Here is a 12,635-nt window from a genome sequence, read left to right on the forward strand (position 1 = left end):
AAGCTTGGGGGTGAAAACTTTTGAACAGAATGGAGAAGTGTGCATTTTTTTTTTATTTTGCCTAAATATCTACTTTCTTTTTTTTTTTTTTTTTTTTTTTTTTTTTTTAATTTAGTACTGCCCTTCAGAGGCTACAGGAGATATTTACATGTTTCCCGGATAAAACTGTTAAAAGTTAAATTTACCCTGACTTTCAAATTCAAAAAGTTTTCACCCCCCAACTCGTTTTTCCTTCTGAAGCATCAGTGAGCGTTTGAACCTTCTGTAATTAACACACTAATAAATGTCTAAGTAATAGTTGCATATGAGTCTCTCAGTTGTCCTCAGTGTGAAAAGATGGATCTCAAAATCATACAGTCATTGTTGGAAAGTGTTCAAATACACAAAAATGCTGAAAAAACAACAAATTTGTGGAACCTGAAGGACTTTTCTGAAGAACAGCAAGCAGTTTAACTGTTCAGGACAAACAAGGGACTCATGAACATTCAACACAGTGTTAAGAATCAGGGGGATGTAAACTTTTGAACCAGTTAATTTTTATAAATTCAACTATTATTTTCTCTTGTGGACTATATATAAACATCTTTTATGTGAAATATCTTATTCAGGTCAGTACTAAATAAAAAATAATATGCATTTTGCATGATCGCTCTTATTTTGGTAAAATAATTTAGATTCTGAAAGAGGGATGTAAACTTTTGACCTCAGCTCCACAAACAGCTTTTTGCTTCACAAGATGGTTAACTAATAGAATGTAGTTGTGTGTTTTTATCAGTTGTTTGGACTCTCATTCTGACAGCACCCATTCGCTGCAGATGATCCATTAGTGAGCATGTGATGTAATGCTACAAATCTCCAAATCTGTTCTGATTAAAAAACAAACATTTCCACATCTTGAATGACCTGAGGATAAGTCATTTCTCAAGTAACTTTCATTTTTAGTTGAATTATATTTAATACAATTTATTAATGTGAACTAACTACATTTTTCACGTAAAATATCATTTAATGTCACTGAATCAACCTAAAGAGGTTATTTTATAACAATAAAAAAAAAAATAAATAAATAAAAATTGGTTTTCAAAAAATTCAGGTAGGAACGTATTATGTTGTAAAGAAAAGTGGATTCCTGGGATTCCTATTTACTACCTTCCAAAACCTTATAAAATGCCTTATATTGCCACATAACTAACATTGCCAAAAGGAAAAAGTCACTGTGCACACAAGATCATTGCAATTTAAAAGTGAAGGTTTTTAAATGCCACAATTTACTATTCTACAGTTTTATAAACTTGAGGTAGACCAGAAACCATGCTTGGTTTTCAAAATAGGCCAACCTTAATGTTTTCCAGCTATGAAGGTAAAATAATAAAGAACGGACTCTATCAACGTGAGCAAATTCCTCAAGGCTGAGAAAGATTAGTTGCTAAAATTCCTGAAGTGAAAAGAGACAACAGAGTGTAAATAACGGACTGTTTTAGTAGGCTATATATCTATACATAGAAGATCGAACTATACAGGGACAAATCCAAATTCCAAAGTGCGCTACTTTTGTAATATCAGGCTGATTTGAGCTGTCATGTTTCACAGCATTAGTTTCTCCTCTGAAACTACACTCGTGTGTATGTGAGCGCGGTCACCAGTGGGTGGTGTCAACACGCGCTATAAATATATATTTTGTCTGACCGTGAAAAAAATCTCATTTTCCTTTACACCACAGCTTTTTCAGAGGTGAAGAACATGATGCTCAGAACTGGTTTGTGGACTGAAGTGGAATTATTTTGGAAGACATTTGTTATTTAGAAACTCGGATACCGCGTCTGACAACTTTTTCCACATATAAAAATTGGTTGCGCGTTTTAAAAGGACGCTGGCAAAATGGCAAAACTGTTTCCTGACGTTCTTTTGTTAATTGTGAGTTTGCTAAACGTTTTCACCGTGGGTAAGTGCTCCAGCTAGACTGAATCACAATTTTGTTCTGAGTTTTACATGAGTAAAGTGGGTTTTTTAATTTATTGGAGCCATTAATAGTTTGTTATTTAACTAGTTTTAAGTTCTGTTCAGCCTGCGTACTTTAGTGTCATTCAGTTCGTATGGTTTTTCCTCATTACCGACTGTTATGTGGCTAATACATGGGTGAAGAACATGACTGGATCACAAGACAACACTTTTTTTTTTTTTTAATAATTTCAAGCTTATTTTACGCCTTTTGCAATTTGACATTAGACCTAGTATCATGAAAATTAAGCACATTTTCTTTAAAATTCTAATATTCCTCAACACTGTAATTTAATAATAGTGGTAACGCTTAAGGTTAAAATGTTAAACTTAATTAATGTTAATTTCAGTATTTACTAATACATTATGAAAATCCAAAGTAATATTATTTAATGCACCAGAGCTAAATTGAACTAAAAATGATCAGAAGAATTTTTACCTTTACCTTTAACATTAACAAAGATAATGTAAAAAAAAAAAAAAAGGTATTGCTCCTTGTTAACTAATGGTTCCTTACTGTAGAGGGCTACACTTTATTTTAAGGTGTCCTTGTTACATGTTACATGTACTTTCTATTATAAAAACAATTATTATGCATAATCACATGCAAGTAACCCTAAATTATAAACCTAATTATAACCCTAACCATATAGTAAGTACAATTAGTTCATTAATATTACTCAGTACTTAAATGTATAATTACACTGTAACAAGAACACCACGTAACAGTGTAACCGTTACTTTCACCATTACTTAAAATAATAATAATAATATTCTTATACAAGATAATGTAATATACAATTTTTATAGCATTATAAATATCAGCTGCTGTTATTGTTATTAATATTTTTGTGCATCGAAACAAACAATAACACTGTATTACATTATTCTGTCAGTAATGAGGATCTAATGAGAATTACTAATGAGAATAATGGTGCTTGCCCTATAATTGTGCCTGAAATGTGCCTGGACCTTTTTTTTTTTTTTTTTTTTTTTTTTGACCTTTTCTCCCACATTTGTAAATTGCAATTCCAGTGTACTTTGGTGCTTTGACATTAGCTATGCTCTTTGATAACGATGGATTATTGTTCAAATTAAAGGTGCATCATTATCCAGGACAGAAGACCTGCACTCATCTCCAGTCTTCTGCGATGATCCGAACAGTGTTTTACATCCGCAGACGAAAGCAGAGCTCATTTCAGCATCACACACCCGCACAAGATCCAAGCGCTGCACTTGCTACTCCTTTAAGGACAGGGAATGTGTTTATTACTGTCACTTGGGCATCATCTGGATCAACACCCCACAGTGAGTACATTCATCACCATTCTCAAGATCTTCTGCAAATGATGAATAATATGTCTACTGAAGTGTCAGTGAAAAAATGAGTATTTCACAAAATCTCTAATCTCTAAATCTCTATTCTTTAATATTTTGATAATCAAGTAATTATTTATTTTTATTTTGTTCAATAGTCTGTTTCCCAAACAAAATGCAAATTAAAAATAAAATGTATTCTATAAACTGTACACAAACATGTTTTAACAACAGGTTACAATATACTAAAAATAGTCATTTTAATTTATTTACCAATCAACAAACCACGTTTTCATTGCTACAAGGCAGAAGATTCTGCAGAAACACACATTTGTAGTAAATGTAGTATTTGTTGGTTTGGTCTCTAGAGGGGTAAACAAAATGAACCCTTGGTAAAGTAATACATTGCATGCATGATATTAGGGCAAGGATTCTCAGTCATGCTGAAGAATCTGTTTTGAAAGTTTGTTGTTTAGGCTTGTAGCTTGATGAATGATCAACCCAGTGACCTTTATATTCAGGACAGAAGCACTGTGAGGCACTTAAAAGTAATTGGATCAGGTTGTTCTGTCTATTTTTCTATTTCACTGTATTAGACCAATATTGTTATCCATGAAAAGTCATAGAACACTGAGTAGTTGTAATTCAGCTTGGATTATTAAGGGGAATAAGGACAAAAATTAATGCAGTACAGCTTCCATCAAAGTTATCCTAAAACCGAAACAATACTGTCTTAGAACAACTTTGATGAACTTTTTATATATATATATATATATATAAATATTTTATACATTAAAAAGTCAATTTTGATCAATTTAATGCATCATTGCTCAATAAAAGTATTAATTTATTTAATTTCTGTAACACTTTACAATAAGGTTCATTAGTTAACTACATTAGTTAACGTGAACTAAGAATGAACAATACTTCTGGAGCATTTATTAATCTTAGTTAATGTTAATTTCAGAATTTACTAATGCATTATTAAAATCACAAGTTGTGTTTGTTAACATTAGTTAATGGACTGTGAACTAACATGAACAAACAATAAACGACTATTTTTATTAACTAATAATGTAATGAATGTATTGTTAATTGTTTGTTAATGTTAGTAATTACATTAATGTTAACAAATGGCACCTTTTGTAAAGTGTTACCTTAAAAAAACTTAAAATGCTGTTCTTTTTAACTTAAAAAATGATCTGTTTTCAGCATTGGTAATAATAAGAAATGTTTCTTGAGCATCACATCAGCATATTAGAATTATTTCCGAAGGATCATGTGACACTAAAGACTGGAATAAGTTACATTTTAAAATATATTAAGAAAACATTTTACCATATTACTGTTTTTGCTGTATTGTGTTTCAAAAGTGCGTCAAATAACATTTACTAAAACTTTTGAAACTTTTGAAATAAATATGATATATTATAATTAAGCCATGACTTAATAAAGTTTAGTAGTTTGACTGACATGTAGTTAAACCTGATTGAGCAGAATGATGGAGTGTCATTGATTTAATGGTGTCTGCTCTTTATATTGTACATAGAGGTCCAGCTTACAATTCTGCAATACTTACCACAAGCTTTACATGATGTGACTGTGTTTCCATGGTGACGGTTACTGTCCATGGTGCTGATGCAATAGAAGAACAGGATTCTCAAAAATTAGAGTTTGAATATGATCACTTTTTGACAGCCAGCACAAACAGTATATATATATCATTTAAAATAAACCCGGTTTAATTTCCCATATGATTCGCCAGAATACCTAAAAATATTAAAATGAGGTCATGCCCAACACTCCTTAAATCAATATGATTCCACAGCCGGAAAACACATGATTAAAAGACATTTTTAAATCTAGATATATAGAGAAGTATAAATGACAAAAAAATGACAACATGCAACCACGAGTGAGTTATTGCTATTTAGCCAAATACATGAGAGATCACCACAGGACTTTTAGTAGAGTGATTCAGATTGACGCTGCGCTATTTAAACAATGACTTACAATGTGTTGCGGCACATCACTCACCATTGGTATTGACAGGCGATCCTTCAGGAATTCAGCTCGGACCTCTGGCTCCGTGCTGAAACCAAATGGTCAACGTGAGAGCAAACACTTGTGATGTGAGATGAGAGGCATGCGTTCAGAAAGAGAGTACTGAAGAGAGTGGCTGGAGATCAGAGAGAAGCTCATATAAAGTGCATGGACGCTTTCCCAGATGAGACTGCAGAAAGATTTTTGGCCCTTGTTCCAACTCATCACTAGAGGCAGCCTCTTGTGGTTTATCTCCAACTCAGTGTCAATCCAGCTTTGTTTTAAATATAACAGGTTTCTTTCGCTAGCATATTTTTTGTATGTATGACTTTCTTCTCTGGAACATAAAAGAAGATATTTTGAGAAATGTCTCACTGTTTTGTTTTGTTCATATGGAAAGAAAGTCATACATGTTTGAAACAACATAGAGTGAGTAAATGATGACAGAATTTACATTGTTAAGAGTTTAAAGGGGTCATCGGATGCAAAGTTCACTTTTACATGTTGTTTAAACATTAATGTGTGTTGGCAGTGTATGTACAAATCTACCCTATAATGATAAAAATCCATGCAGTGGTTTTTAATTAATCTGTAAAAATAATATCCCCTTTTTCAAATCGACCCGTTCTCAGATGCCTGTCGTTGTGGCGTCACACCCACAGAGGCCGCTCCCACGATAGTTGATTAACATGAGCGTTTTACCTCAGATCAGCTGTAACAGTCCAACTTCCATTGTTTTGATGCCAAAGCAGGGATGTAAGTTAGACAAGAATATCTCCAATTGAGCGATTGAGGTGTTGTGTTGCTGGATGTAATAATGAACATCCAGCAAGTGGTCATCATTTACTCCCGACATTTGAGCCGCTGAATATGCAGTGGATTACATTTGTTTGTGAAGGGAATGCACCTCCTGATGTTTGCGCAAATCATTCGTGATCTATCTTCACTTACAGCTGAAGTGAGTATAAGGGGGGTTTTTTTGTGAATCTTTGCGATCACCTTTCCTAATAACGTGCTAGTTAGCAAGTTTAGCGGTTAAACGCAGCTAAAGTAAACAGGCTCGTCACTCCACAGAGAGAAGAGAGGGGCGGGGCGAGCAGAGCTTATTAACATTAAAAGCAACCTCAGCCAGAACAGGATGATTTTTGCAGAGCTGATTTTGGCAAATCAAAAAGGGTGTTGTTTTACACTACCATTAAGAATTTTTAATCAAAGTATATTATAGACTTTTTATTAAAGGAGAAGTCCACTTCCAAAACAACAATTTACAGATAATTTACTCACCCCCTTGTCGTCAAAGATGTTCATGTCTTTCTTCAGTCGTAAAGAAATTGTGTTTTTTGAGGGAAACATTTCAGGAATTTTCTCCATATAATGGACTGATATGGTGCCCCGATTTTGAACTTCCAAAATGCAGTTTAAATGCGGCTTCAAACGATCCCAAATGCAGTTGTAAACAATCCCAGCAAAGGAAGTAGGGTCTTATCTAGCGAAAAGATCAGTTATTTTCATTAAAAACATACAATTTAAATACTTTTTAATCTCAAATGCACGTCTTGCCTTTCTCTCCCTGAACTCTGTGTATTCTGACTCAAGACAGTTCGGGTATGTCGAAAAACTCCAATCGTATTTTCTCCCTCAACTTCAAAAATCATTTTAAATTCATCCTACATCGCTGCAGAAGTCCCGACCCAGTCTTTGCAAAGTGAATGTGCAAAGAAGATCAAACACCCTTAACAAAAAAGGTAAAACAGTGATATAGGACGATTTTGAAGTTGAGGGAGAAAATACGATCAGTGTTTTTCGACATACCCTAACTGTCTTGAGTCAGAATACACAGAGTTCAGGCAGAGTAAGACAAGATGAGCGTTTGACATTAAAAAGTATATAAATTGTATTATTTTTATGAAAATAACCGATCGTTTCGCTAGATAAGACCCTTCTTCCTTGCCTGGGATCGTTTACAACCGCATTTGGAATCGTTTGAAGCTGCATTTAAACAGCATTTTGGAAGTTCAAACTCGGGGCACCATATCAGTCCATTATATGGGGAAAAAATGCTGTAATGTTTCCCTCAAAAAAACAATTTCTTTACGACTGCAGAAAGAAAGACTGGAAGTGGACTTCTCCTTTAAGATGCTAAAGGATCATATCAATTTGTGGAAAATGGGCATCCAATGACCCCTTTAAAAAGTAACGTTTTTATTGAATTAATACTTTTATTCAGTTAGGATGCATTAAATTGATCAAAAGTGACAAGTCATTTGTACTGTATATTTTTTTACGAAAGATTTATATTTCAAATAAATGCTGTTATTTTGAACTTTCTATTCATTGAAGAAACCTAAAAACTTGAATTACAGTTTCTACAGAAATATTAAACAGCACAACTGCTGTCAGCATAATAATAAATATTATTAAACATTATAATATTTCTTGAGCAGAAGATCATCATATTAGAATGATTTCTGAAGGATCAGCTTTGCATCAAAGGAATAAATTATATTTTAAAATATATGTGACCCTGGACTACAAAACTAGTAATAAGGGTCAATTTTTTGAAATTGAGATTTATACATCATCTGAAAGCTAAATACGTTTTCCATTGATGTGTGGTTTGTTAGGATCGGACGATATTTGGCCGAGATACAATTATTTGAAAATCTGATGGTGCAATTTTGACCCATATAATGTATTTTTGGCTATTGCTACAAATATACTTGTGCTACTTAAGACTGGTTTTGTGGTCCAGGGTCACATATTAAAATAGAATACACTTATTTTAAATTGCAATAACATTTCACAATATTATTGTTTTACTTTTAATCAAATAAATGGTGAGCACAGTCTATGTTCTCTTGAAACAGTTGTGGTCAAAGCACCATTTGTGTTTTTGCTAGTTTATTGCAGTCTGTGTTTGAAATCAGTTGAAATTTTTGTGCAATTACTGTATGAGTTCAGCCCAACATGCGCCATATGTGGTGTGATTTAAATTTTAATAATCTGTTTGGCATGATTGTGAAAATCAGGCTTATCTTTTATGGCTTTGTTCTCTTTACTGCTTATACACCATCAAAACTACATTTCACCATGATTTACCAGCCCACCTGTTGTCTCAAAAGCAGTGCCATGCCTTTTAAGCTTTACTCCAACCAAATGAGAGGGCTCTAAATATTTGTGCACAGGAGAAAATGGAACAATGGCTTAATATGTAATTCATTGGCAAACTGAAGTTGTCATGACAGCACATTTTTTCATTAAACAACAAAATGTTTTTTTCAAGATGAAAGGCAACTACAGCACATTTCATGTGCAAGAAAGGACACATTCACACTGGAAAGTATCAGGAACGACAACCACATTTAAATCCAGTAATGAATGCCTTAAATCATTCCAGAGTCAGTCTTGAATTTGTTTGGTTGGCATAGTGATTTCCAAAGCAACGTTTTGACCTCTAAGTAAACAAGAAACAGATGAAAACATGTTTAACGCACTTATTAAATATATTTGACCAAATATTAAGTATTACTGTATAATTTTGTCATTTCAGAACCAAAGAAACATTTCAGTATATTTTCTCTTTTGATGTAAAGGAACAGTTCACTCTCAAATGAGAATTCTGTCATTAATTACTCATAAGACTTTGCTTAATGTTGGAAAAACAAATAAAAGGATTAATTAACTTCCAGAATGAAAATGTCCTGCTAATTTACTCATCCTCATGTTATCCAAGATGTTCATGTCTTTCTTTCTTCAGATGAAAAGAAATTAATGTTTTTGATGAAAACATTACAGGATTTTTCTCCAGTGGACTTCAGTGGGGACCAGTGGGTTGAAGGTGTAAACTGCAGTTTCAATGCAGCTTTAAAGGGCTCTACACAATCCCATCTGAGGATTAAGGGTCTTTTTTAGAAGGGTCTTATTTATTTATTTTTTTTAAAAAGTATACTTTTTAACCACAAATGCTCATCATGCACTAGCTGGACTTCACACATTACGTAGTCACGTTGGAAAGGTCATGCATGGCGTAGAGACCCTTATTCCTTGGCTGGGAGTGTATAGAGCCCTTTGAAGCTGCAATGAAACTGCAATTTGGACCTTCAAACTGCTGACCCCCATTGAAGTCCACTATATGGAGAAAAAATCCTGGAATGTTTTCCACAAAAACCTTAATTTCTTTTCGCCTGAACAAAGAAAAACATGAACATCTTGGATGACATGGGGGTGGTTAAACTATCAGGAAATGTTTATAGCAGCGGCTATTCGAAAGAGGCTATTTACACTTTGCTATTTCTAATTTGCTAATACACTAAGTGTAAATAGCAATGGATTCTGTTTATACTACTTGAAAATAGCAGGATTTTCTGCCATTTATACTACTTTTAGTAAAAAGTGGCAATTATCTGCACCTCAGAATTGTAGTACATTACAAAACAGTATGAAATAATATTGCATTGAGTGCAAATTATAATTTTAATTCTACTTGAAATAGATGCCATAAATAGATTAAATAGATGCCACCCTATTGGGACAATAAAGCCCTCCCAACACCTACCCTAACCCTACCCACCTTTCTTTTTAACTTTTTGATAATTTCCTTCATTTTTATTTAAAATAAATGCCTTTCTGATCCGATGTGAGATATAAAAAGGGAGAAAAAACTTAAGTAAAAGCCAGATTCGAACTTGGGTCGATTGCATTAAAAAGACTACGTCATATGCTATCATCTTTTGTAGTGTTGACTAGCCAAATAACATGTTGGTGGGCAAAGTTAGTGTAAATACAGTTGAGGTCAAAAGTTTACATCCCCATTTCAGAATCTGCAAAATCTTAATTATTTTATCAAAATAAGAGGGATCATACAAAATACATGTTATTGTTTATTTAGTACTGACCTGAATAAGATATTTCACATAAAAGATGTTTACGTATAGTCCACAAGAGAAAATAATAGTTGAATTTATAAAAATGACCTGGTTCAAACGTTTACAACCCCACTGATTCTTAATACTGTATTGTTACCTGAATGATCCACAGCTGTGTTTTTAGTTTACTGATAGTAATTCATAAGTCCCTTGTTTGTCCTGAACATTTAAACTGTCTGCTGTTCTTCAGAAAAATCCTTCAGATCTCACAAACTCTTTCGTTTTCCAGCATTTTTGTGTATTTGAACCGTTTCTAACAATGACTGTATGATTTTGAGATCCATCTTTTCACACTGAGGACAACTGAGGGACTCATATGCAACTATTACAGAAGATTCAAACACTCACTGATGCTCCAGAAGGAAAAATGATGCACTAAGAGCCAGGGGGTGAAAACTTTTGAAAAGAATGAACGTGTATAATTTTCTTATTTTGCCTAAATACCTTCTTTTTTTTTTCATTTAGTACTGCCCTTCAGAAGCTACAGAAGATACTTACATGTTTTCCAGAAGACAAAATAAGTTAAATTTACCCTGATCTTCACATTCCAAAAGTTTTCACCCCCCGACTCTTAACGCATCTTTTTTTTCTTCTGGAGCATCAGTGAGCATTTAAACCTTCTGTAATAGTTGCATATGAGTTCCTCAGTGTGAAAAGATGGATCTCAAAATCATACAGTCATTGTTGGAAAAGGTTCAAATACACAAAAGTGTTGAAAAACTACTGGACTTGGACTTTCAGTAGAGGGATAGAATCCTCTCAGATTTCATTACAAATATCTTAATCTGTGTTTCCAAGACTAACCAAAGTCTTATACATTCAGATTAACATGAGGGTGTGTAAACAATAACAGAATTTTCATTTTTGGGTGAGCTATCCCTGTAAGGAATTATTAAAAATCATAAGATGCCCAAAATAAAAGTTCATATCTGTTCTGTGTGCAGGCGCACAGTTCCGTATGGCATGTCCAGTTACCGCAGCCCTCAGCGACTGAAACGCTCCAGTGGTACAGATGGGACGGTACTTCATCGCTGCACATGTGCAGACCACAGTGATTCCCAGTGCTACAACTTCTGTAACGCAAGGTACACAAAACTAAGTCATAAGCAAAATAATCTGTATTTATTTATTGCATTTTATTTGTTTCATTAGCTACAAAACTAAGCTGAATGTATCCTACTGTATAATCACTAATGTAAGACGCTACAGGGGGAAATATAATAGTATATATTTTTCTGTTTCCAATTCCATCATTGTGTGTGATGCTATTTTATGGTTCTGTTTTGAATTACGAAGAAGACAGAATGTGCCGGACAGAAGATTGATAGGACGTTCACCTGGGTAAAAACACGTGACACCTCAAGCCTTTAAGATGATCTGCATCAAACTGGGCACCCAACTAGGCACAGGTTTTGGATTTTCACAGATTTGGAGCAAAACCTTCCCCACATTCCTCACAGTGTTATATTTCCTGGAACGCCCTTGACTCATCTGGTCCACGGTAACAAGTGAATTCTTTAGAAAACTCTTTGCAGATTTCGGAAGCATATCTGTGTGGGACCCACGTCCTTGCTTCAAGGGTTACGTCCACTTGTTTCAGCCTGACTTTAGACCTAATACAAATATTCAGCGGACGCCCTTGCGGAATTGGAAATAGACCTGTAAAATACACTCTGCATTATCTCCACTTTGTGGGCTGATTTTCAGAGAGCACACACAGGGATTACTGTGTGAAGATGGAGATGAAGTGTGTCTTGAATTTTTACGTGTGCTGAGGCTCCTTCACTTTGGCTGATAGCAGAAAATTAAACGTTTAACAGTGTTATTGTTGGTGAACTGTTAGGAACTCCAAGTCTCCAGAGAGAAAGATTGCCAGATTAACCGCCGCAATTTTCAACCTCCTGAAATTATTTCCTACATTTTTGCTCACTCCAGCAAAATGTATCCCCTCTTCACAACAAGATATGACATTTTATATTCTTTAGATGGCTTTGAGTTTAAATGTTGTTATTCATGCATGAAATAATGGGTCCACTGAGAACAATATACTGAAAGCTGAATACTAAACTAAATGGTCTCGTACTCTAATACTGTGCCAAATATATTAAACAATAACCTGAGAGTTTTAGGTACCTGCAGGAGGTATCTAAATACTTTATTCGCCAAAACATAAAGAAAACTTGCATTAAACACCTTTGGATGGCTTATTAGCAATAATGATTTGTTTTAGTTTCACTACCATTTAATTTTAACTAATATTATTTGTATTTGTAAACACTTTTAATTATTATATGGTCATTATATGGTCAATGTTATTAAGTACAAGCTTCGTCGTTACTTTTTAACAGTTCT

The 12,635-nt window shown here is 33.9% G+C and overlaps 1 protein-coding gene across 1 annotated transcript; it reads left to right on the top strand.

The window, feature by feature from the left end:
- The first annotated feature begins 1,721 nt into the window (after window positions 1–1,721).
- On the top strand, window positions 1,722–12,243 carry edn3b (endothelin 3b). Its single transcript, XM_051097070.1, has 4 exons — window positions 1,722–1,942; window positions 3,099–3,306; window positions 11,228–11,368; window positions 11,580–12,243. Exons 1-4 carry the CDS (start codon window positions 1,879–1,881, stop codon window positions 11,626–11,628), a joined length of 462 nt encoding a protein of 153 aa, XP_050953027.1. The 5' UTR covers window positions 1,722–1,878; the 3' UTR covers window positions 11,629–12,243.
- Window positions 12,244–12,635: the final 392 nt, after the last annotated feature.

The sequence above is a fragment of the Labeo rohita genome, chromosome 23, assembly GCF_022985175.1.
Source record: "Labeo rohita strain BAU-BD-2019 chromosome 23, IGBB_LRoh.1.0, whole genome shotgun sequence".
Lineage (NCBI taxonomy): Eukaryota > Metazoa > Chordata > Actinopteri > Cypriniformes > Cyprinidae > Labeo > Labeo rohita.

Excerpts from the sequence above, each read along its gene's own strand:
- edn3b (XM_051097070.1), top strand. The coding sequence starts at position 1,879 with ATGGCAAAACTGTTTCCTGACGTTCTTTTGTTAATTGTGAGTTTGCTA. Across the intron at positions 1,943-3,098 it reads GCTAAACGTTTTCACCGTGG|GTGCATCATTATCCAGGACA; the intron begins GTAAGTGCTCCA and ends TTCAAATTAAAG. Across the intron at positions 3,307-11,227 it reads ATCTGGATCAACACCCCACA|GCGCACAGTTCCGTATGGCA; the intron begins GTGAGTACATTC and ends TTCTGTGTGCAG.